The sequence below is a fragment of the Mixophyes fleayi genome, chromosome 1 (genome assembly GCF_038048845.1).
Source record: "Mixophyes fleayi isolate aMixFle1 chromosome 1, aMixFle1.hap1, whole genome shotgun sequence".
NCBI lineage: Eukaryota > Metazoa > Chordata > Amphibia > Anura > Limnodynastidae > Mixophyes > Mixophyes fleayi.
In genome coordinates, this window is record NC_134402.1 from 248,662,512 (window position 1) to 248,689,916 (window position 27,405).

The 27,405-nt window shown below is 41.5% G+C and overlaps 1 protein-coding gene across 1 annotated transcript in view; it reads right to left on the reverse strand.

Moving 5' to 3' along the window:
• Nucleotides 1–19,883: 19,883 nt before the first annotated feature.
• Nucleotides 19,884–27,405, reverse strand: part of GLDC (glycine decarboxylase) — a 39,185-nt gene continuing 31,663 nt past the window's right edge. The window contains exons 23-24 of the mRNA XM_075209334.1: nt 27,272–27,352; nt 19,884–21,290 (exon numbers count right to left, since the gene is read on the reverse strand). Coding sequence (XP_075065435.1) covers nt 21,147–21,290; nt 27,272–27,352 — 225 coding nt within the window. The 3' untranslated portion in view covers nt 19,884–21,146. The remainder of the gene's footprint in view (nt 21,291–27,271; nt 27,353–27,405) is intronic.

Sequence of the window (27,405 nt, forward strand, 5' to 3'; positions counted from 1 at the left end):
TATGATGGTCCAATTATTTTATGAAATGTTTTTTATCCTTCTTGTTTAGTGAGGTTGTGTGTGATTACTGCTTGTGTATCTTCTTTTTCTTAATAGGTAAGTGAAGAAACAAATGAATTAACCTGGCCGTACAAATTGCGTTTTTGGGTAATGTTGCCCAATATTGCATTGTGTACACCCCAAAATTGTGAGGAGACTCATAATGATTCAATCAAAATTAAACTCATAGTTGTGTTGTCTGGCATGTTGGAAGATGAGTTATCCACTTTTTTTGAGTGGTCATTTTTCAATTGCACTAAGAAGCTGGAATGGGTCTCCAATTGTGTGGTAAAATTGAACAGTAATAATGTTGCTCGGTGCCCCAGCCAAGTAGTAGGATCAGCCAGTGCGTTGCCTTATAGACTCTTCCACCTAAGCCATGAGTATATATTTGATTAGTGTTTAATATAATGGTTTATCTTCCCTTTCTGATTAGAAAAAAATGCTTTAACAGCCTGATCCAATGGCTTCTGATAATAATGGAATTTTCAGTAAGCGCCAATAAGTTTTCACACAGGGGAGTATATTTACAAAACTGGAGTGGAGATGTTGCCTATAGGCAACAAATCAGATTCTAGCTGTCATTTTGTAGACTGTACTAAATAAATAACTAGAATCTGATTGGTTGCTATAGGCAACATTTCCACTTTCAAACTCGCAGTTTAATAAATATACCCTTATATAAATTGACAATATTTAAAGGGAAATTGTGCCTGAACATATTACATTATATACATAGAAGGAAAGGCACAAACTGCATTTTTAACGATCTGTTTTTTAAATGTGGACAGATGAGATCTTGCATTGCAGTAGCTGACAATTTAAAGATCACTCTTTGCGTGTCAATTCTTTATTAAATTGGACCGCTCCTCCCCAACTATTTTTTTTTTTTGTTCTCTATAAACTGTGTACTTGGTTTATAAACCAATCTATAACAGTCTTCAAAATGTTTATTTTAATACTGAACTTTTGTTTAATGTTTGCATTCCCTGTGATGCAACTTATAATTTTTCCTTGCTAGTTATGTGTGTATTTCTCTGGATAATTGAGGAAAGTGACCTCTGCCCACTTTCACATCTCCATTAGCAGTGGAGGGGCAGGACTTTCATTAACAAGGGAAATATCACAATCAGGCAATACTTTAGACCAGGCACAGCTGGAGAGCCACAAGTTGCCAGTTAGTGCTGTCCCCTTATAGTCAAAATCCCAGTGTCCCCTGATTTAAATTACTGTGAACATGAGGAGATAGTTGGACCATATATTCTTAATTTGCATAATCAACCCACAATCATGCGGTGATTAGGCAAATATGCTATTTTTGGCAATGGTCCAATTTAATGCTTAACTTACTTAGTATTAGTCCTTGTCACTCTCAGAATACCATCCATTGACACCTATATTGCCTTACCTGTGGCTCATAGCTATACAAGCGGCTCCACTACAGGAGCAATCACTTTACCGTTTTGCAAGTCACACTAATGTTGTCTGCTTTGTCAGGGGTTTATCGTTAAATCCATATGCAGAGCTGACAACACCTTCCCTACATGGATAGGCACCGAAGAAGATAGAAGAGAATCCCACCTACAGGCAGGTTTATTTTGTTCTTTATGTGCAGCGAGAGAACAGTGCTGTAATCTCCCCATGTATCTAGACTGCTAGAAAACAACCTTGTTCATATCAACTAAACCAGCTAGGCAAGAGAAGAAAAGGAAGGGGGAAAATGATATATAGAAGAACACGAACAAGGACAGCAGGTTACGTCTCCTAAAGAGTGAAGTATCTATGGCAGATGTGTGTAGTAGAAGCATCTTGCTCAAGGTTCAATATTATGGCATTAGACCAGGACTGGTCAACTGGTGACTCTCCAGGTATTGTGATACTACAAGTTCCAGCATGCTTTCCTGCCAATAGTGGTCAGAGTATGCTGGGACTTGTAGTTTTAAGTCACCTGGAGAGCCACAGGTTGTCCATGCCTGCATTAGACAAATATGCTTTAGTCGAAAAATTGGATTTATAATGAGGACTGTATGGGTGTATTTGACAAGGTGGTAGTCATTTGGCCGTAGGCAATAAAGCCGACAGAGTGATGTAAAAAACGCAATAACAGTAAGCCCTACAAGGATTAAATATAGACTTACTATATAAGTTACATTCAACATTCCCTACACGCTTACATCCCACCACGTGTAAAATCCAACTTTGTGAAATGTCTCCAGGCCAAATCACTTCTAATGACCAGAGTGAAATTGCCGGTTTTAAAGCGGCAATGCCCAGACCCGCCACCTGTATAATGTAATCCAAGCAGCGAGTCCAGACATTGCCTCTTTAAAACCAGCAATCTTACTCTGCCCATTAGAAGTGACGTCATTTGCCCCGGAGCTATTTCACAGTCGGATTTTTACATGTGATGGGATGTAAGCGTATAGGGAATGTTGGATGTAAATTATATAGTAAGTCTATATTTAATCCTTTTCTGGCTTACTGCTCTCCAGGTTTTTCACATTGCTCTAACTGTTGTTGGGTTTATTCCCGACAGACAAACGTACCCCACCTTCTTGACATGCTATTATATCGATATAATCAGGCATGCACATGTTACAAAAAAAAGGATGCCTGCATTTTAAAAAAAAAAGTATATATTGAGCTAATCCAGTCCTAACAAATGTTCACTATCGACCTTGTACCACACAATCACAATGGGTTGCTTTAATAGATTGTTTGTTGTAGTCCATCTCTGATACAGGAGAAAATAGTTAGGAAAGTTAGTTATAAATTAAATTTTGCATTTTTGTCTGGTTTTCAGCTGTTACCAAGTGGTGGAAATAGACAGAGGAGCCGCTCACAGATTACTTTGCAAGAAATTAAAATGATCTCCATTTATCCACTACTGTGGCAGCAGAAACCAACCACAACCAGCAGATATTGTAAAAGCAAGATGTAAACAACGTTCTTCTAGAGTCTCTGGTAACAACACACTTACATTGTAGAATGAGCAATTGCTTGTAGGTAGTGTCCATCTGAATAAAAGTGTCATGGACATTATGATGGTAGGAGATTGGTTGTCCTCTTACTGCGGTGCAAGATACCACCTTCTGGCTCTGGAGAGCGGCAATATGACTGTTCTACTCTACATGTTTGCAGTGATGTTATAACATTAAACAATTTGTAAACATCAGTAAATCAAAAATACCACTGATAAAAGTGGAGCCATGCAACATAGCTAGTACAGCCATGATTAAAGAATGCTTTAAAATATGACTGCTCATTGGGGCTTGGGGGGGATTAAAAACCACATTCAAGCTGTGTGCTCTCTAAATCATCCAGTTGTGTGACGAAAGACATTGGGGGCATAGAATGTAGCCAGGAGCATGGTCACTTTAAATCTGTCTATGAAAATGGTAGCTGCCCCACACCCCACTTCTGCACAGAGCATCAGTTGTCTTAAAGTGCCAAACAGCGGTAGTGATGATAGACTGCTGCGTATAGTTTTTATTTAGAAGATGTTTTCGGACTTATTTAATCTTGCTGCATCGGCAACCGATATAGCAAATCTATGCTGGACCTGGTATCAGAGACTGTAAAGGTCGAGATAATACTTTGTTCTATCATTGTGACTGCAGGAGTCCTTGCAAACAAATTTAGCCTCTAGGTTAAAAAGGCCACTGAGAGGTGGTCTGTTAAGCTTTCAGAGGGCTTGATAGCTGTCAGATGCGTCTGGAGCAAATTCAAGGATCCATAGACTATTTGGGGCATGCGGCTCCAGATGCCAGACTGATTGGGGCCAAAATCTCAGCTTCAACAGGCTATTCAAATTCTCAGGCTTAAAACCTGGAACTCTACTGTGGAGTCTAAGGAGATTCTAGAGTCCCTTACATTGGCTGGAGGTCAATTTGTGCCTTAGCTAGATAAAATTATCAACCAGGCTTCAGGGGGGAGGAATGCATTTTTCCTTCATTAATGCTTCAAGTGATAGAGCCCCCAGGTTTTGTTCCTTTCATTTCTCAAGGGAAGTTACTGCAGGGAAAAAAAAGATTCTGTATCCACCTGAGCTATCTTTTGCCCTTAGGGGAGTTATGCAGAGACAGGCTTGGGCTGCTAGACTCCCAGCTGCCAAAGTTTCTGCCAAGCCATCAACAGCATGGGAATTTTGCTCAACCAGAGTCATCTGTGGTTGGAGCCTGTCTACACCTCTTCTGGACCAAGTGGATAAATTCCAGATAGCCTGGGTGTGAGGGAGTGTGGCTCAAGTATACATTATAGATCTCAAATCCCCACCCACAAAATTTATAAACTTTAAACATCCAGCTTGGGGTGGACAGATTCAAGATAGAGTCCCTATGATGGATAGTGAACAGCATGGAATGGAAAGAGTATATGGCGTCTAGGATTCCTATCTACACATTCCAATTTGGGAAGAACATCATTGTCCTCTCAGGTTTGCTATCCAGTCACATCACTACTAACTTCACACTCTTCCTTTTGGCCTGTCCATGGCTCTAAGGGTATTTACCAAGTTCATGGTGGTCCATGGGAGGAAAATCATTCCCTACTTTGAACCTTTTGATTAAAGAGGAGTCGCCAACTGTGATTCAGGCCCATGTGGAGGAAACTCAAAATCCACCTGTGTGATTCTTAAGTCGATGCAATTTCAAAAAGAGCAAACAGGCACCATCATAACAGATTATCTTTTTGGGTCTTCTTACAGTAATACAACATTTTTCTCTTGCACAGTATAGTAAAGTGTCTGTTGGCTCACAAACAGACTTGTGTGCGACTATACTTGAGGATATTGGGAAAGATGGTCCATTTTGCTCTGTTTCATGCAAAAGAGTTCCTACTAAAACTCATCTTTGAGTGGAACAAATCTCGCCTTTCTCTATCCAGCCAGGTGATTGGTGATTTGCTTATCCCAAAAGGCGGGTACTTGCTCCTTTAGTTGCTGAGGAGGAAGAACATCAGCAAAGATCACCAATTCTGCATTTGGGATTGGACTCTGGTTACTACGGACACCTCTGTTTGGAGATGGGATACTGCCCCCCCCCCAATATACGTGTTTGACTAGAGTGCAAAACATTACTCGCAATAAGCAGAAAAATTGTTGTGGAGAATGGCAGTAAAAGAGGATTTTTGTGCTTACGTTAAATCCGTTTCTCTGATTCCATCTGGGGGACACTGCTTACCATGGTTTGTGGAGGGGAGCACGGGAGTTGGCACCTAGCTAGTTAACTTTAGCACTGCTGACAGACGCCTCCCCTCTACAATCTCCCTGCCTCTTCCTCTCAGTTAATTAAAAAGCCCCAAGGAGAAAAGGCCAATCAACCAAGAGCACACAGAGGAAAAGCAGAAGGTAGGGATCGCAGTGTCCCCAGATGGAATCAGAGAAACGGATTTAGCGTAAGTACAAAAATCCTCTTTTCTCTTTCATGCAGTCTGGAGGACACTGCTTACCATGGGGATGTTCTAAAGCAGCCCCCTAAGGGTGGGGCCACTCTGAAAGCCCCGCTCGTGGAGCACTACGAGCGAAATTTGCATCCGCGGACGCAAATACATTAAACTGAAAAAATTTGGTAAAGGTGTGGACAGAGGACCAGGTGGCTGCCCTGCAAAGCTGGTCCGCAGAAGCCCCATTTCTCGCTGCCCACGATGCCCTTACCGATCTGGTGGAATGGGCCGTAAGTCTCTCTGGCACAGGACGGTTAGCCCTTATTTAAGCCTGCTTAATGGTTGCCGTAATCCATCTTGCAATAGACTGTTTTGAGGCTGGCCAGCCTCTTTTATTAGAATCAAAAAGTACAAACAGAGAATCTGTACGCCTAATCTGGGAAGTTCTCTTAACATAAATACGAAGAGCCCTAACCAGGTCTAACTTTTTCATAGACTGCTGATCAGAATGAGAAGTCGATGAAAAGACCGGAACCACAATTTCCTGGTTCAAATGGAAAGCCAAAACAACTTTTGGAACAAAAGAAGGGAGAGTTCTTAATACTGCTCTGTCCTCGTGAAAAACCAGATATGGTTCCCGGCAAGACAGAGCTCCCAATTCTGAAACCCTGCGTGCAGATGCAATCGCTAAAAGAAAGACGATTTTCCAGGTCAGACACTTCAAATCTGCCGCAAGTAATGGCTCAAAAGGAGGCCCTTTAAGCATATCAAGTACCAGGTTAAGATCCCATGGTGCTGTAGGCGGAACGTAGGGAGGCTTAATATGTAAGACTCCTTGAAGAAAAGTCTTGATGTCTGGCAAATCCGCTAACTTCAGGTGAAAGAAAACTGAAAGCGCTGATACCTGAACTCTTAAGGAACCTAAACGGAGACCCGCTTCCAGCCCATCCTGAAGAAAAGCCAATAAGCGAGTGAGACGAAAAGAAGACGTGTGACGGGACTTATTTTCACACCATCTGATATAGGCTCGCCAAATACGATGATAGATGCGAGCTGAAACCGGCTTTCGCGTTCGCAGCAGAGTGTTCACTACACTGGGGGAGAAACCCCTAGCCCTTCAGAGCCTGGCTTCAACAGCCATGCCGTTAAACTGAGCTGAGGTAAGTGGTGACGAAAGGGACCTTGCAGAAGAAGATCGTCTCGCGACGGAAGATGATGTTCTTGTCCTACCGCCATGGAAATTATGTCCACGTACCACACTCGACGCGGCCATGAGGGTGCTATTAAAATTACCGGCAGACTGCCCTGCCTCACTCATTTGAGTACTCGAGGAAGCATGGGAATCGGGGGATACAGATATCCCAACCTGAAATCCCATGACATGATCATCACATCCACTGCTATCGCTAAGGGGTCCCTTGCCCTTGCACAAAACCTGGGAACCTTTCTGTTGTGTCTGGAGGCTATGAGATCTATATCTGGAAGACCCCCACCTCTGAACTAGAGACTGAAATACTGGATGGAGGGACCACTCCCCTGGCATCGCATTGCGACTGAGATAATCGGCCTCCCAATTCTTTATTCCTGGAATGAACACTGTCGAGATTGCTGGAACATTCTGTTCCGCCCAAAGAAATATCTGAGCTGCTACTCGCATTGCAGCTGCACTCCTCGTTCCTCCCTGTCTGTTGACATATGCCACAGCCGTGGCATTGTCGGACTGAACCCTGACTGGATGGCCCTGAAGAAGAGTCTGGGCCCCCTGGAGAGCCAAAAGAATTGCCTTCAACTCTAACGTGTTGATGGATAGGGCTGATTCCTGAACTGACCAAAGCCCCTGGAGCTGGAGATGCAGGACTACAGCCCCTCAACCTTTTAGGCTGGCGTCTGTTGTGGCTATGATCCATGACCATGGAGCAAAGGACCTGCCCACCGACGTGATCTTGAATCAGCCACCACTGAAGCGATTCTCTCACCCCCGGAGACAGCGAGATCTTCTGGTGATCCAAATGTAGGTGGGATCCTGACCATTTCGTCAACAGATCCCACTGGAAGCATCTTGAATGAGCCCGACCGAAGGGGATCGTCTCGAAGGAGGCCACCGTCTTTCCTAGCAGACGCATGCACAAATGAATTGAGGGACTGGGAGAGGACAAGACCTGAGATGTTATACTCTGAATCAAACTGATCTCCGCAGGCAGGAACACCTTCTGCTGACTGGTGTCCATGATGAGTCCTAGGAAGACCATGCGTTGGCACGGAACCACCTGGGATTTCTTTAAGTTTATCAGCCACCCATGACTCTCGAGGAAAGCTATGGTGAGGGATAAGTGCTGATGCAAGCAAATCTCTGAGGAGGATTTGATGAGCAGATTGTCTAAGTAGGGCACGACCTGAACTCCCTTTAAGTGAAGACACGCTGCCATCACCGACATGATCTTCGTGAAGACCCTTGGAGCCGTGGAGAGGCCGAAGGGAAGAGCCCGAAACTGATAGTGGGAGGCCCCCACTGTGAATCTCAGGAGAGGCTGATGACCGCTCTAAATGGGAACGTGGAGGTATGCGTCCTTTTATGTCTATGGAAGCAATATACTGATCTTTCTTTAAGCCGTTTATTACCGACCTCAGGGACTCCATCCGAAATTTGTCCACTCGTAAGTGCACATTGAGGTTCTTTATGTTTAAGATGGGTCGAAAGGACCCGTCCGGTTTCCCGACCAGAAAAAGATTTGAATAAAAACCCTTTCCTTTCTGGTTGTCTGGGACCCTGCACTCTTTGCGAAAGAAGAGAGGCGACACAACCCTGTATCGTCTGTCTTCATTGTGGATCTCGGGGTAGCGGGGTTACAAAGAAACAATGTGGTACCGGACCCAGCAGGTCTATCATGTACCCCCTTTATATAATGCCTCCAATCCAAGGGTCTTGAGATGACACTGCCAACTGTTCCTGAAAAAGAGACACGTCCCCCCACTGCCGCCACTTCCTGGAGAATAGAGTGGCAGTCAGGACGCAGACTTCTCCTGAGCCTTGGAGGCCTGATGCCTAGCTGCAAACGAGGACCTACCTCTGACTGAGAAGCCTCTAGCATTCGGTTGTCTACCCCTAAATGACTGGCCCCTAGGAAAGGAGGTTCCCCGAAAGGACTGCATGAAGGAGCTAAAACGCGGGGCCCGGCCTCTACTCGTGTGTACTGGCAAAAAAGTGCTTTTGCCACCCGTTGCCTGGGAAATCATACTATCTAACTCCAGGCCGAACAAACCTGCTGCTGAAAAGGGAATGGTTTCAAGGGAGTTTTTAGATTCTGAATCCACCTCCCAGGATTTCAGCCATAACGTTCTTCTTACTGAAATTGCTGCAGCCTGAATAGAGGAGGACACAGACACTGTGTTCTGAGCCGCCTCATAAAGGTACCCCGATGCCTCTTTCAAATGTAAAGCTAGGGGAAGTAATTCTGAGTTCTGTAAGGCCTCTGCCAGTTGTTCTGCCCATGCTTCCATAGCTTTAGCAACCCAAGCTGAAGCAAATGTGGGTCTAAATGAAGAACCCGTTGCTAAAAAAAAATAGATTTTAATTGAGATTCCACTCTGCGGTCAGTGGAGTCTTGCAGAGTTGCTGTGCCCGGGACTGGCAGGATAGTGTGTCGAGCCAAACGGGCTACTGGAGTATCTACTTTAGGGATCCCCTCCCAGCGAGCCACGTCCTCTTCCTGCAATGGATACAAGGAGGAGAATCTCCTTGGAACAGAGAACCTTTTATCAGGCTGTTTCCAGGCTCCCTCAGCAATATTTCTGAGTTCTACAGAAGGAGGGAACCAAATAACCTTCCTTTTGGCTTTTTTTTTTTTTTTTTTTTTTTTTTTTTTTTTTTTTAAATTCTTCTTTTATTTAAAAGAAAATTAAACCGCTTTTACAAATATATCTGTTTTGCATTGAACGATGCATTAAAGTCATTAATAAACATTGCATATAAAGATACGAGTTACACGAATGAGGTGTGTCATTGCACCAGTATAAAAAACAAAGTACCATTTAGTATACCATAATACATCATGTATGGATGGGGTAAAGGTCAAGAGGAATACAGACAGGGAAGGAGGGATAGATCAGAGATGAGAGAGAGGGGAAAGGGGGGGGGGGGATATAGTTGTGAATCCTTAAATTCAAGCCACTTGAACCATATATAGTAATACTCCCTATATTTGTCTCTTGATGAATAGAGTATGTCATCCATTATTCTGTAGGATTCTAGACGGGCAAACCACTCTTTGATGGTAGGAATATTCTGTGATCTCCAATGCACCGGGATCACGGCCTTTGCCGCGTTGCTAAGGTTTTTAATTGTTGATTTTTTATATTTTGAGATGGTCAATTTATTAAGATTCAATAACCAGTATTTGGGGCAATTAGGTGGTTCAACGCCCATTATTTCTTTTGAAATCAAAAGAACTGCGTCCCAAAAAGTTTTAAGAGCTATGCACTCCCACCATATATGCAACGGAGTACCTGGCGCTGACATACATCGCCAACACATGTTTGACATCCCAGACACCATCTTAGCCAGCAGGTTAGGGCATCTATACCACCTAGTCAAAATTTTATATTGTGTCTCCACCACCCGTACACTGACCGAGCTTGACTGAGTGCGTGAGAGGATATTTTTCCAATCTTGCTCAGGTATCGTGCAAGCCAGCTCCCTTTCCCATTCTCTAATGAAGGTAGGTTGGTTGTTATAAGCATGTTCAATGAGAATACTGTAAATGAGAGACAAAGTATGGTTAGGATATAATGCAGTGGTACATATAGATTCAAACTGGGTAAGCGACCTCCCCACCGACTATCGAACCTCCGAAGACCCCAGAAAATGGCGGAGCTGTATATATCGCCAAATCTCCGCATTTGGTAGTTCCCATTTAGCTTGGAGAATGGTGAAGGGTAAGACCCCAGACGCGTCCACCAGCTGGCCAGCCCTGCGGAGTCCTGCCCCAATCCAACATCTGAATGTCTGTCTAGTAAGTCCTGGAGGAAACTCTGGATTGTCAAATATCGGGGTCAAAGGCGAGTGTCGTGAGGAAATATGAGGAGCCGCGCGTAATTTGGCCCATCTAGCTAGGGTTGGCGAAACAGTCGGGTGAATGATTTTAGGGAGTGAGTGTAGCCATGATGAGAACTTAAGGGCCTTGCCTGCGACGTAACTCTCTATCCAGACCCACTGCTTGTCCAGTCTCTACCTTGTCCAGTCCACCACTCTATTTAGTATGACCGCATCGAAGTTGGGTAGTTGTAGCCCCCCAGCGTGTTTCCGCATATATAAAACGTGGGCGCCTCCCATTCCATACAAAATCCCTAACTGCTTTATGTAGCGTCTTGAACCAGGAGGTGGGAAGGTGTATGGGGAGAGTTTGGAGCAAGTAGAGAATCTGTGGTAATCATTTATCTTGACCACGTTGACTCTGCCTATCAGAGAGAAGCCTTTTGGACACCAGTTTTTCAGGTCTCTACTAATTGTATTGGTGATGGGGATAAAATTGTCCTCAAAAATCTTTTTGTTGTCCTTATTGATAAACACCCCCAGATATTTAAGTCGTGAGGAATGCCACGTGAATGAGAATGCTGGCTTCAGGCCTTCAACCACTGCCTCGGGCGCAGAGATGTTGAGTGCTACCGATTTTGAATAGTTTATTTTAAAGCCAGACAGCTCGCCAAACTGCTGAAATTCTGACACTAAATTAGGAATTGAAACCACAGGATTAGTGAGGATTGCCAGGAGGTCATCCGCGAAAAGTGCCAATTTAAAGCTTTTGTCTTCTAACCGTAGACCAGAAATATCAGGGTTTGCCCGGATGGATCAAGCCAATGCTTCCATACACAAGATAAAGATCAACGGAGACAGGGGGCATCCCTGTCTGGTACCGTTGGATATTACAATGGGTTCTGATAGTTCCCCGTTAACCCGGACTCTTGCCGTTGGTTTCATATATAAAGCATCTATTCGGGCCATACTCAAAGGGCCTAAACCCAGATGACTAAGGACCCCCCTCATAAATTCCCAGTCCACTCTATCAAACGCCTTTTCGGCATCTGTGGATAGTAAAACCGTAGGGATGGTGGCGGTGTGTGCGTATTGTACCAAATTAATTATCTTAGTGGTATTGTCCCTTGCCTCCCTTCCCGGAACAAACCCCACCTGATCAGAATGAATGATTTGGGTCAGATATGGTTTTAGTCTATTTGCAATCAGTTTAGCGTAAAGTTTAATGTCCCCATTAAGTAGAGAGATGGGTCTATAACTAGCACATGTAGCTGGATCTTTCCCTTCTTTTGGCAATACAGTAATCTGGGCAGCTAGTGTTTGAGGGGAAAAGTGTTTCTGGGCAGAGACAGAGTTAAAGGCCTGCAGCAAAAGAGGTACTAATTGTGTTTTGAAAGTTTTGTAGTAAAGAGTGGTAAATCCGTCCGGCCCCGGGCTCTTCCCTGATGGCGTCGTCTTGATCGCCTCCTCTAGTTCCTCAGTCGTAAAGGGTTCTTCTAACAGTTGTACAGAATCCTCATCTAGCGTGGGAAAATCTATGCGTTCAAGGTATTCTGCTATGCGGGTCTGTTTGGTCGGGGGGCTAGATGTGTTAGATGTGTCAAACAGATTATAAAGCTTGGTGTAATAGTCCCGGAACGCCCCAGCGATATCAGAAGTGTGAACTAGTGTGGACCCTGCGTCTGTCTTGATCTGGGGAACATATAGTTGAGCTCTCTGTTTGCGCAGGGCACGGGCCAGAAGCTTCCCTGGCTTATCTCCCCACTGATAAAATTGGTTCTGACATCTACAGAGGTCATATTTAATTTTATCTGACATTAGTTGATTTAAGGCCTTCTTGGTTTCTGTCAGTTCTGTCATAACAGAGGGATCCAGGTCTGATTTGTGTCGCGTTTAAAGTGTCTTTATTTTTTCTAGGAGCGAGTCCCTATGGGCAATTTTTTCTCGCTTTCTAACCGCACCCATTTGAATAAGTCTACCCCGTATAACGCATTTATGAGCTTCCCATAAGGAAATCTTCGAGATGTCGGGTGTGTCGTTGGTTTGGACATAGTCCGTGATGGCCTCTTCTATCACTGTCTTGTTATGCGCTTCTTGAATTAGGAGTTCATTTAGCCTCCAGGTGAAAGGTCTCTTAACTGTCTTAGAAATAGAGAGCGTCAGGTACACCGGCGCGTGGTCTGACCATGTGATCTGGCCTATAGCTACCTCTGAAATCAGGGGCAAATGGTTATGAGTAAGAAAGAAATAGTCCAGTCTCGAATACGTGTTATGTGGGTGCGAGAAGAAAGTATAGTCACGGTCTGTGGGATGTTTAAGACGCCACGCGTCAACCAGCTGGTGTTCGTGCATAGTACGTCTCACCCTTCGAAACAGCTTACCGGCCAGTCTAGCGGATCCCGAAGATGAGTCCGTCGGAGGATGTAGAACCCAGTTGAAATCTCCGCCCATTACAGTGATGCCCTTCTTTATCGATTCCACTTTGTCCAGAAGCTTTTCTAGAAATACAGGTTGATTAGAGTTCGGACCATAAATATTAACAAAGGTATACATTTGGGTGGATATTATACATGTCACTGCCAAACCTCTGCCTTCCTGTAATGTATGTGTGTCTATGTCCTGAACAGGCAAACGAATGGACATGAGAATTGCCACTCCCAGGGACTTATTTTCCGCATTATTGCTCGTAAAGACATGTGGGAATTGGCGGCTGCTCAATCTAGGAGCAGAACCTTGCTTGAAATGAGTTTCCTGTAAAAAGGCTACGTCAATTTTTTTGGCTATAAGGTCGCGCAATAAACGGGACCGCTTTTCCGGGACATTTAGACCCTTAACGTTAAGGGTAACGCATTTAAGTCTACCCACCATTACCAAGCAGTTCTAGGTATTTACCTGTGTACCACCACAAGGGGAAAGTGTGTATGAACCCATAGGTGAATTGTAGTGGGGGGGAATTAAAGAAAGTAGGAATGAGGGGGGAGGGAAGAGGGTCAGGAAGCCATGAGTGCTTAGACTGAAGTATCAGTATCAGCAAAGAGCTACTAATCATTGGCAATTTTGTAAGACCGTTCCGGCACACCATATAGGATCGTGATCCAAACATGGTCCGGAATATAGCACTCGGTCTTGGAGCCCTGAGGAGGGCAGTAAACAGCGACAATCAAACAAACATAGATAGATGGTCCACATCTCGTCCTCAGCAGGGTCCCGGGTATTCTCAGCCCAGGTCCCTATCTTCCAGGTAGGCGTAGGACCTCTGTTACTTATATGTACTAACATATTCAATTTTTGTAAAGAGAACAACAAACAACTATGCATGAACACACAGCTAATCGAAAATACTTGAACATTATAATATTGGAAAACATTATAACACTATAACCTTAGAAATCTATAGAAAAACTTTTACAAAAATATTGATGAGCTAAGCAGATCCATATTGGACACTAGCAGTTGTAAATAGCATATTAGAGATGAAGGGGATAAAGTAGGCAAAGGTAGGATAGGAATATTCTCGCCCAAGGGAAGCTATTCACGGTAGCAGGTCTTTAGTTGGGTCTTATGAGAGGTTCTCCTCCAAAGGGTGAAGTCTCGCACTCATTTGTGCGTATTCAAGTGTTCCCTTGTGCCTGCTGATTCAGACGCTTTTGGGGTGACCGCTTGGATCTACTTGGAAATTGGAACCTATCATCATGTTGGGCCTCCATTACCGGATACAAACGTTGATGGGACTCCTGCCATTTCAGCTAGCGTGATTAAAGGAATGTTCAAAGTGGTACAGAAGTCCGGCAAGTCTGGTGGAATCTTGAGGACCGCCAGTTTCCCTTCATGTGTAACTTGCAGTTGGAGCGGGAAGCCCCATCTGTATTTAATCGATTTTTTCCGGAGCTCCTCCGTAAGGGGTTTAAGTAACCTCCGAAATTGTAGGGTTTGCCAAGATAGATCTTGGAATATGTGGATTTCCTGACCGTTGAACTCCACTCCTTGGAGACCCCTTAGCTTGCGGACGATTTCATCCTTGTGTGTGTAATAGTGGAGACGGCATATAACATCTCTAGGCCTTTCCGTTGGGGACCCCCTTGGGCGTAATGCTCTATGCGCCCTGTCAAATACGATTATATTGTCGGATGGTAATTCTAGGACCTCATTAAACATCTTTGTCAAAGCATCAATAAGGCCCTGTGGGGGGACGTCTTCCGGCAAACCCCGTATCCGCAGATTATTACGGCGACCTTGATTGTCTAGATCATCCATCTTTTGCTGGAATCCCTGCAAGGCCTTTGCCTGTTCCGCCACCGTCTTTTCTAGAGCTGTAACACGTTCATCACCTTTTTCTTTGTGTTCCTCAAGTGCAACCAATCGATGGCCAAGGTGGGCGATATCTGCTTGCAGTGTGGCCACTTCTTGGTGTACAATCTCTTGTAATTTTGCTTCTAATGCTTCAAAATCTTTTTTAGAGGGTAGCTCTTGCTTAGTTGGGAGGGACTTAAGCATCCTTAAAACTTGTGACAAATCGGGTTGCTCTGTTATCCCAGTCCCCTTCTGGCGACGTGTTTCTTCCTGTCGTGGGTCAGGTGATGTTGATCCAGAAGCAACGGAAGGAGATGCCATTTCTGGTTCTTCCGTGGGCACAGGGGTTTTTAAATATGAGCGAAGATCAGAACGTTGAGGGGTCTCTTGGGATTTTCCTTGATTTTTCTTAGCTGAGTTTTTACGGTCTTTGCCCATCAAGACGATTCTATGTGTGTTCAGCAATTTGTTCAAGGTATAATACTCATTGCAGGTAGTACATAATGTTGAGGTAAGACTGCCGCTATTCACCACTCCTCATGATTGGTCTAGGCGGCCATCTCGCAGGACGCGATCCGTGGTCTGTTTAAAGGAATATTACCATGTGTCCAGTGCGGTCCTATTCTGGCCAAAGAGCCAGCTTCCCAAGGGCAGACTTGGAGAATTTATATACTAGTTGACTTTGTAAACTTAGGTTGAATAATGTAGTGTAGTAGCGAGAGTCTGCCACCGGATGTCAGTGTTGCTACATCAGAAAGACTCAATCCAGGTCTGTTACACGTTAAATCTGAGCAGAAATATTTCCACTGGATGTAGCCTGGTATTTAGCAGGTGATTATTCCTTTCTGTAAGGGTTCTATATTACAGCCCTGCTATCTGTAGGAAGCCAACTTCTCTCCTCCAGGCATCCCAGACATACAAACAGCTTGTACCTTATTTTGGTGTCTCGCGGCATCAGCGAGGCCAAAGTGTCAGCAGCTGAGGGATCTGTTTTGTGCTGCAACGGGCGTTTGAGTGCTAGTATGCAGGGGGGGGCCAGGGCTGCCCCGTTTAATCCAGACCACTGATTGACGTTGGGGACTCCCAGCGGCGCCGCCGCCGCAACCACCCACAATCTCTCCTCCGTACCTCCAGACACAATCCTGTGTGCAGAAGGAGCTCTCCGTCCGCTTGTGGCTGACAAGCTGCCGCACCCGCTAAGCTGCCCCGCCAAGAGGGATCCTGACAAGCGGGGATGATTGGATGCCCGCCAAATAGGTAAGCCCCAGATCTGGATATGTATGGGCCCGCTGGTGATGTTCAACCTTGGGATGGGGATGTGGTGGAGGCTCCTTGATAGCCACATGGAGATCTAGGCCGCGCTCCCGACACTCGGCTATATGACAGGTTCACGTGTGTTTGAGGGCTCAAAATGCAGCTTAGGTGTTCCCTGGTGCAGTTCTGCCCGAATATAGTTGGTGAACGCACCCCCAACTTGAAGTATTGAGGGGCATATTGTATGTTGGAGCAGGAGCTCACTCCTAACACATCCAGCTCGAATGGCCGCCAAGCCACGCCCCCCCCCTCTTTTGGCTTTCTTAAAAAGACTAAAACCAAATCATCAATACCTTGATATCTAGCATTTTCTTCCTGTTCCAACAGTTGAACCTGGTCAGGATCAAAATTTGTTTCCCCTTCCTCTTCTGAAAACCCCTCAGAATCCGAAAGAGGATTAACAGATCTAAGCCGCTTTCTTTTAGCAGGGGGCAAGTCTGGGGATTCAGGTAACTGGTTTAGCCTGTCTAAACCCTTTATAAATGCTGAGGACCATGCAGGTTCTGTCAGAACAGGGGGCTGGTCCATAACTAAAGAGGAAGGTCCTGCTGCAGCCGTTTCAGTAGAAACTGTGGCAGCAGGAAGCCCCAAAGCTGTAACAGCATCATTTGACACCACAGGAAGAGCTGCCACACTTGTCAGTAACTGAGTAGATTGAGTGATAATCTGTGCTAAAGAGGAAACCGACTGTGTCAGAGAAGCCACCCAGGCCGGTTCCTCCGTCAGCGTGGCTGGAGCGTGCTGGGTTTGCAAAGAGGGGGCCCCCCTCCTTCGCAAGCAGAGCGCTAACGGGTCCTTCTGCCCACATGGTAATTTAACCTTACATCTAGAACATGTAAAATATTTAGCCATAGGACCTTTTCCTTTATCTTTCATTTTCACAAAGGAAAGGAACACCAAACACACCAGGGGGTAAATGTATCATACCCCAGTTTTCTCAATTTGCGGGAGATAGGCGGCTTTGCAGCTTAAATTTAAAGCGGCGCTGCCTTGTAAAGGGAAACTTCCCTTTACAAGGCAGCGCCGCTTTAAACTGGTGACCCAGGGGAATGGTCTCATGCCCAGATTATGAACAGCCATTTGTCAAGATGATTGTGTGTGACAGACCCGGGCCTTATATTGAGAATATCGTGCCAACCCGGTCTGTCCTCAATGGGCCAATTAAACAACCGTGGCCCACTCTGTTATTAAATGCCACCCGGTGGCCAGATCTGTTATTACATTTTACATCCGTTTTACATTTTCTCTACTGAGCATACCCATCCCTAAGAGTAGCTTCGAGATGACCCAAATGTCACAATAGAGCGCAGGAGAAGAGGATTTTTATATTTCCGTTAAATACATTCTAATTCTTGGTTAGGGCAGAACTGAATAGAAGACTCCCAATCCACTCTTAAAATCCTTTTCTAAATAAAATAGCTTTAGACTAGTTTTCAGAGTACACAGCTTCTAGGAAACTGGCAGCGTTTCTACCTTCATAGTCCTTGCCATGGCTGAGGGAAGACTAGGTGGAGGAAGCATGTTGAAAGGGTAAGTAAAAGCATGAAGAGGAAGGTGGTTAATGTTTGTTTAAAGGTAAAATACTAGAGGTAAAATGGTGATCAATCAATAGTACAGAAAATCAAAAGTTTAAAGATGCAGAAAATTATACATGCTTAAAAGATACAAAAAAATAAGTTACTCAAGGGTATAGCTCCCACAAAGTAGCCATTAGCCAGATCACCCAGCATTCTTGAAGAGATTCCAGTCATATTGGGAGACTGTTTCTATGACTTTTTCAGTGCAAGTAATATTGATTGAGTGGGGTGATTCACCATTAAAAGCAATTGGAGGGGCTCCCACTAAGAGTCTAAATTCACATCAGGTTTTCAATGAGACTTTCCGAGCCTCTCTCTCAGCATGGAAGATTCAATCCTAATCCAACCTGAAGACAAAATAATTTAGTCCAAAAAAATGGATATAGTTGTCAGCGTATACCAGATCCACACCTGTGAGATGCTCTTCCTGGCAACAGCACAAATAAGATGATTAAGGGCAGTAAAAATTGTTACGTGATGCAGAGAACATGCCTACTCCGGTGTTAGGGTGGGGTAGACATAAATGGTGGAGGCATACCAGTTGCACCTGCCTCCAGAAGCATTTAATGTATGGGCATTCTCAGTGATAAAAGGAAGCTAGTGTGACATTTAAGCATCTGCTAGAAGTGGAAACACCAATGTTAAATCTACAGCGTGGAGACAGGTAACCCCGATGAACAGAGTTGTGTAAAACAAAAAACACACAGATCCTGGACCAATGGCAGATTATAAATGGGGGATGAGGTCGCTCTGGGAGCCTGCCACCTTGCTAGAGAAAAAAAAATGTTTCTCCCCCCCCCCCCCCCTGTGACATGTAGCCCTGACTTGCTTGTTGGGAGGGGGCCCATGAAATATGAACAGCCCAGGGCCACTGACCACTGTTATCCACTACTGACCTTGACACTTAGGACAATATTGAAACTACCAGAATCAGATTAATCTCTTGCCAAAAAAAAACAAAAAAAAAAAAAACACACCACCAAGAAAACTAGGGCACTAATTTTCTTTATTTCAAATTTTTTTAGAAACAAAATAAATGGACAAGGAGACAGACCATTATCTACATGACGGTTGTACATAACTCACAAGCTTCATATTTTTACAGTCAACCATGTTCACGAATCCCAGAGCAGTTACCAACAACTATTATGTCAAGTCCCCCAAATGGGTGATGCTTACACCAGGAAAATCAGATTGCTATGAATTTAAGCAATGCATCCCTTGTCTGAAAAGACTCTCTTCGAATGGCAAAGTGGCGTTCAGTGATCCATTCTGAGAACGGTTGGTTTGGATCACCTTTCCAATAATTGTGGTTATTGCTTAGTAGGCAACTGGATTGTTTTCTTTATACTTGAAAGGGATGACAAGTATTAGGAGAGATCATGGAAAAATCTCTCCTACACAGATATGTAGTTGGGTCTCAACAAGCTCCAGAATCTCCCAGTACCCTTGTATGAAGGGGCAATAGCATCAGAAATGCAAGAGCTGTGGCACATCCAGTACATTTGCAAGGAAAACATTTTATTCAATTTATCCAGGATTCTACACCATCTGGTCAATAGTTATTATTGCATTACACTTTGCACGTATTCCAGATTTTGGAATATGTTTTGGAGTATGAGCAATTTGCCACTACACAGGAGTGACATTTGTCTAGCAACAATTATTCCAGCACCCATCATCTATTATGTAAAAGCTGTATGACATACCTCCCAATTCCACTTCTGAAACCAATACCCGTGTCCCTCTTTCCTTCCAGTGCATCTGTCGTGAGCTTAACATGACAAACTTTATCAGGGACTAAAAAGCATCTATTAGGAATAGTTTGGCTCCTTAAGTTAGAATGACATTGACACGGTTTATGAACATTTAATTGTCTGTGGTCTTTGTATGTCAAGCCATCATTTCTGATCATTTGTAAAAAAAAAGTCTGCTAGTCCTGTTAAAAGAGGCCAATACAGAACCTGCTAAAATAATGTTAACCAATGAAACAAAGAGGAGGGGGAAAAAACCCCCCCCAAAAAAACCCATAAATCTAAAAACAGATCAGGAGATAAAAACAAAGACCAGCAACCATGGATTATACACAAAAAGTAAACATTTAACATGTTACATGAATACATAACATTGGAATCGTATAATTTATTAAATGGAGGCTTAGAAGAAAATACTATGCTTGATCCCTCAATGCTCTAATGGTATTCTGTAAAAGCTACTAGCATTTTTACAATACCAATACAAAGTCCAAGGTCTTTTGTCTTTTTTTTTTTTTTTTTTTAGCAATCAAAGCATTCCACCCGAGTTCTTTGTAGCATATCTTTTGAGATCCCATAAACAGATCACGCAAGAAAAGGCGAAAGCACATAGATGTGAGCCAGTCCTCAGGGTTTGAAAAGATTCCATGAGAGTGGGGGTGGTGTATTGGCAGTGTACAACAACACCTGGGTAGGAGTTCTAGTAAGCCTAAAGACCAAGGAAAGACTGCCCAATCCACACTTAACTTTTAATTAAAAAAAAAACAAAACAAAACACATTTGAGTGTTGTCATTACAGTTTTGAAACATTAGACCCACAAACAAAACCTGCACATTAATAAAACAAAATTAGAAAAACATTATACAAACTGTTCAAAATATTTACCCATTAAAAGACTAACAACTGCCACATCTTAATGCACAGTACATCAAGCAAAACACATCAAACAGAATATCAGAAAGTTAAAGCAACCACAAATAAAAAAAAATAAAAAAAAATATCAGTACTTGTTCATTATACAGGCAGCACCCTTCTATTATCAAGTACAGAAACCTGCTGTACCTCCCAGCATGCCCCATAGCAGGGAAGGTCATATTATATTGTCCACGCAACATTCTACAAAAGCACTGTACTGGGACTAAGAGTCCTGCCAGAAGCTGGTTAGAGTGTCCTGATGGTAGGGTTGGGGGGGGGGGGGGGGGGGACTAATTATTGTAGGCTCTCCCATATAGAACAGAGTTACTCCACCTTCCTGTCATTTCAGTTATTTTGAGCTCCTTACGCTCACCCGCTCACGAGAACCGAATCCCCCCCCCCCCCCCACCATGTGATGATAGGTGGCCAGAGCCGAAAGGCATCTATACAAGTAAAAAGTACCAAAATAGCAATTAGTGTGCACTTATTGCATTAGAAGCACAATTAATTGTACAGTACAAATACCATTTGAGGTCTTAAAATGACAAGATTTATAGCTACATATTTATGCTGTTACCCCCACCCGTCACTTGACTAGGACAGAACCTAATTTGCCATTTCTGATCTTTATTGCACATTCTTTAACCTGCTATATTTCTGTTTGAATTGCTTTGTTTCTGCCAATGATTGTTTTCACAAGTTTTCCTAGTGGCACAATTATTATGTTCTTATTAAAAAATATAATTTACATGTATAAAAAAAAAAAATTTAATCCAAAAGGAAACATTTGCTGCTGTTACCAAGGCTGAATGGTAGTCACACTAAAAACCACAGAGCTTGTAACATTATGAAGAGGCTCTTTTCTGTTCTGTGAAAGGGGATTCATACACCTCCATAGGAGGACAGGAGCACATCAAATGTTGGTCACCGTAGATGTCATCAATTCGAGCAATTGTGGGCCAAAATTTGCTCTCTGGTTTCACAAAAGGCTGGGATAAGGAAAAAAAACAAAACAAAAAAAAACAAACACATTTTAGCAGGTCTGTACATACACCTACATTTCATTCAATTTTACATTATACACTATACTACTGTAAAATAAGCAGATTAGCCCAAATATAGACTGCCATAGGCACATGACATTAATAGTACTCAGAAGTCTGAATTTGATTACAGCCATACATGACCTCTGAGAGAACCATAAGCAGATAGGAAAGAACAGTGTATTCAGTAAATGGGAAGTTATGTTACCATAATTTCCTATTTGGTATCCTGAACAGCTGCAATCAGCATTGGAGGGGATAATAATGCTTTAAGAGGCAGGACGGAGGGATTGTAATATGGGCGCTAGATCACGGTGACAAATATTCTTATGTAATTAGAATTGTTTGCATTCTTAGCTATGAAAATCTAACCATGTGTGCAGTAAATATGGAACAAATTAGACTTCATGCAAAGCATTTCAAGTGTTTTTTTTCCCATTCTAAAAAGCAAAACATATGTTAAGATACAATCATACATCATACAGTACGACTGCGCAAGCAAGTCTCACATTGTGTCAGCATTGTCAAACAGTGCAACTATGCTTGGATTAGATTTATAATTCACCAATGGTTGTCATATGAAAGACATCCATGCTTCTAAAATAATGGCAAACTGGAGTTTAATACAGGATTCTGAGGGCTCATTCACACATGTTGAAAACATTGGTAAAAAAGGAATGAAAATGAATATATGCTTTAAAAACACATTTCCATGTGCTTTTCAGGCATTACACTTTTGCCATTATAATCTATTGTACAGCTAGTCCATTTAACACACATAAAAAATAGGTTCTGACATGTTCTAAAATTGTGTAACAGGGGTTTGCTCTGCCGCACCAACTATAGGATTATAACCCAGTCTAATAAAAAAAAATGTATTTATGAGTAGTATGTGCTACCCAAATATATATATCATATATATCTATTTGACTGGGGTGCTACCTAGAAACATAACAATATCATGGGTAGAAAAGAGAAAGAACAGAAGTCTTTGTTTAGGTGCACAGAATCCTCTATAATTTGTTATTTTATTGAACATATATTAGAACCATCCTTTGTTAAAATATAACCTTTATTGGTATTTATTTAAAAAAGCGAAATATAAAATAAAATGTGCTCATAAAAAGTGATCTTAATAAAATGAGCTGGATGCACTATAATCCTGTACCTATATACTCCTAATTCATGAACTATATGGTATGAAGATATATTAAATTTAACCTGCAGTTATATGGAGGGGTCAGTTAAATATATGACCTACAGTTGCAAGAGTGTATGATAGATAGTAATCACCAGTCTATATGATAGCAAGTCTGGATATCTGATTACAAAAGATTAAATGGTATTGAACCACCCATCTCTTCTAGTGTCATATATATTGATTTAGTCAGAGTACACACGCCCTTCCGATGAATATAGATTGTATTATGATCAACACACACTCCAGCTGTCAGTGGGTCTTGTAGATCTATTCTAAATATTCGCAACAAATCTCGCTCCTAAATGCGCAAAAATTATGGGGTGTGACTTGCTAACTGCCTCCTAATCCCCTCTATCTTTGGGTATAATGGGGTATAAATTGCAGGATGAACTTCTTTAAATAAAAGGATTATGTGTCTCCAGCAGTAACGCAGACGCGCCTTTTGCTGTGTTGCTTATTCAAGGCAAGCAGACAGAATGAACTGACAGTTCTTATATACTGTCAGTTCCGTATGAAACTCTTACGTCATTGGAATGGGACCATTCATAGTGTAGCATCTGATTTGATTGGCACTAACCTTACCTAATCAGAGATGTTATAGCTTCGCCCCGTGATCATCTATTGGTTTAATACCGGCTGTGGCTCAAACATAAATAATGGAGAGTTTTACACCACTGTCTGGTATATAATGCTTTTATCTTAGAGTTCATGAATAATATTAATAATATCGAGATATAGCGATAGTTCCATGAATTATCTTCATCTAACAGGGTAAGACATTGATTACTAGATTATAGATATTATGTCCGATCTCATTACTCCATAGAAAATGTTCTAGCCCCGCCCTATATTCGGTCATAGATTAAGTATTGACTATAGACTTTATAAAGGTGATGAAATCCATCACAAGCTTACTCCAGTGTCCCATCCCGAATACAAATCATCTGCAGGCCAGCCTCAACTCTCCGCTGCTACAAACAGAGTCCGTGGAATGAAATAAAATGACATGATCAAACTATCGGTATCGTTTCCATCTGGAGGTCATTGACCTAACATGTGGATCCATGATTCTGTTATTAAATCATGGGCCACATAACGATATACTTCAATAAACATACCTAGTAGTGGGTTTTCTGATCTTTTTAGATATTCAGTAGGATCGTATCATGTGACTAGCTCATACAAGAGAGAGTCACTCTTAATCGAGTATCTTCTTTGATTGACAGTGTCTATGACCAATAAGAAGTGTTATGACCTTATCCAGTAATTTCTTATTGGTTAAATTTCGATTATAACATCAAAAGATGGTATATATATATATCTCTAAATAATGTATACTATTTTTTATTAAATGATAAATTATCCTTATGTTTATTTCTTGATTAGCATTATGGTAAATTTAACCTTTTTGAATAATGAAGTCACTTATATTTGTATAAGATACCTTGTTACTAAAATATATGTTCTATTCTTATATTGATGAATTATTTATTTTATTATAGTATTGGTACTGTTATTCATTAATAAACAATATAAACCAGAAAATAGATAATAAATTAATTTAATCGTCTTGTTTCTCCTACTAATGGTTAGTTTTATAATAAAGTTGTGTTACTTATAAAAGTATTGCACAATAATTCAACCTAATATATTTATGTGAACTATTATTTAAATTAATAGATTAAACTTTCTTATCCATGTGAAGTTAAGGAAGCTGATTAAGCTTCATTATGAGGTGTAAAAATAAACTTTATTTTGAATGGTGAAGCATTAGAGATATTGTAGTGTTAAAAAACGATATTTAAAATATTAATTGTGTTACTATAGAAATAAATAGTGAATTTTTTATTGTTAAATATTCCTCGTGATTACCTATAGGAGTTAGACTATATTTATTTTCTTATTTATCTATACTACCATATGTTTGTCTAGCTAAATTATCTGTTCATTATATACAATTTATTTTTGGTCATTGCACTGTAATTTGATTTGTTTGTACTTTTACTGCAGGTAAGTATCTTTTATTCCCGACGATTAAAACCCTACTTTGTTTATTAAGAGAAAAATAGTATAGTTGTTATTTTCATTAAGTCCGTTGGGATATATTGTTCCCATTAGAAAGATCAGGCGTGCTTCTTTTTTTACTAATTCAGATTTAATATCTCCTCCTCTGACTCCCAGTTGCACTCTTTCCATTCCGAATGCTGAGAGATCTTGTGGATTGCGGTTATGAATTTTAAGAAAGTGTTTTGCCACTGTTGTGATAGTTCTCATTCTTGATGTATCTTGGGCTGCATTTCTGATGTTTCCGACATGTTCTAGTATACGTTGTTTTAATTGTCTACTAGTCATGCCTATATATTTCATGTTGCAGGTACAGGTCAAACAATAAATCACTCCTTGTGAGTCACAGTTTATAAAAGATTTGATCTTATAAGACCTGTTAAATCTGTCACAAAATTGTTTGGTCTTCCTCGTAAACTTGCAGGCCCTACATTTTCCACATGGAAAGAAACCAAATACTGGGTTACCAATAATATTTTTCTTTTGAATGTCTTGGTAATAGCTATGCACAAATGAATCTCTCCGGTTTCTGGATCTTCTCCAACTGGTGAAGATCCTGTGCCAATTAGTTTGTTTAAATCAGGATCCAGTTGAAAGAACATGGCTGTGTTTTTGTAAACTTTGTTGAATTTTTTGCCACTGGTTATTAAAGGTACTTGTAAATCTCACTATATTGTCTTCAGATTTGTTTCGTCGTTGTGGAAAAATCAGTTCTTCCCGATCAGTTCTCTTAACTTCATTATAAACCTTTTTTATTTGCTTACGGCTATATCCTCTTGTGCATAGTCTCTTAATTCATGTGCACGTTTTTTAAAAATAGATGAACTACCACAATTTCTTTTTGTGCGTAGAAGCTCCCCCTTCGGTATACTCCGTATTGTTGCGGGGAGGTGGAAGCTAGAGGCATGGAGAATACTATTTGTTGCCGTTATTTTTCTGAACATATCGGTAGATAGTTCATTCTCTTCTGTAATGAATATAGTTAAGTCTAGGAAGTTGATTTTTTCAGCATTTACATCATAGATAAGTCTCAAATTTATTTGATTGTTGTTAAGTTGATTCATAAATTCTATTAGGAGTTTTCTCTCTCCGTCCCATATTATGAATATATCGTCTATGAATCTTAACCATAATGTAACATGTTCGGTATATTTTTCATTCTAAATGGTGAATACATTCTCTCTTTCCCACCATCCTAAATACAAATTTGCGTATGTGGGGGCACAGGTAGTGCCCATCGCTGTGCCTCTAATTTGTAAGTAATATTTATTGTCAAATATGAAGTAATTTTTTGTTAACACGAATTCCAATAATTGCATTATGAAGTTGTTATGATCATTTTGTATTCTATTATCAAGGAATTGTTTAACGGCCCTTAGGCCTCGCTCATGTTCTATACTGGTATACAACATTTCAATGTCACAGATGCAGAGCCAGGTGTTTTCATGAATAATATTAATAATATTGAGATATAGCGATAGTTCCATGAATTATCTTCATCCAAGATAAAAGCATTATATACCAGACAGTGGTGTAAAACTCTCCATTATTTATGTTTGAGCCACAGCCGGTATTAAACCAATAGATGATCACGGGGCGAAGCTATAACATCTCTGATTAGGTAAGGATAGTGTCAATCAAATCAGATGCTACACTATGAATGGTCCCATTCCAATGACGTGAGAGAGTTCATACGGAACTGACAGTATATAAGAACTGTCAGTTCATTCTGTCTGCTTGCCTTGAATAAGCAACACAGCAAAAGGCGCGTCTGCGTTACTGCTGGAGACACATTATCTTTGGGTATAATGGGGTATAAATTGCAGGATGAACTTCTTCAAATAAAAGGATTGAGGGGATTAGGAGGCAGTCAGCAAGTCACACCCCATAATTTTTGCGCATTTAGGAGCGAGATTTGTTGCGAATATTTAGAATAGATCTACAAGACCCACTGACAGCTGGAGTGTGTATTGATCATAATACAATCTATATTCATCGGAAGGGCGTGTGTACTCTGACTAAATCAATATATATGACACTAGAAGAGATGGGTGGTTCAATACCATTTAATCTTTTGTAATCAGATATCCAGACTTGCTATCATATAGACTGGTGATTACTATCTATCATACACTCTTGCAACTGTAGGTCATATATTTAACTGACCCCTCCATATAACTGCAGGTTAAATTTAATATATCTTCATACCATATAGTCCATGAATTAGGAGTATATAGGTACAGGATTATAGTGCATCCAGCTCATTTTATTAAGATCACATTTTATTTTATATTTCGCTTTTTTAAATAAATACCTATAAAGGTTATATTTTAACAAAGGATGGTTCTAATACATGTTCAATAAAATAACAAATTATAGAGGATTCTGTGCACCTAAACAAAGAAACTTCTGTTCTCTTTTCTACCCATGTTCTAAAATCGTAAAGAATAGAATACAATGGACTAAATGGCACAATTGGCTCTTATTTGACCTATTTTAATGTGTTTGTCATCAATTTGTTTATGTGTAAACGCACCATGTACTAGACCATTGTCAGGTGAAGCCAGAAACTGACTAGGTTGAGGAGCAGCAGGAGTAGCCCACAAAATTAAGGTCAATTTTTTTTCAGTGAACTGAATAGTATTACATAAGTAGCCCTTACCAAGGGGAATGCAGCCACTTCTCTGGAGTATGGGCGATCCCAACTGGAAGATGCAATACAAGTCAACGTGTGTGGGGACATCTGAAAGAACAGATTAAAATTTAACTAATATGCAGAGTAATGCAAATAATCAG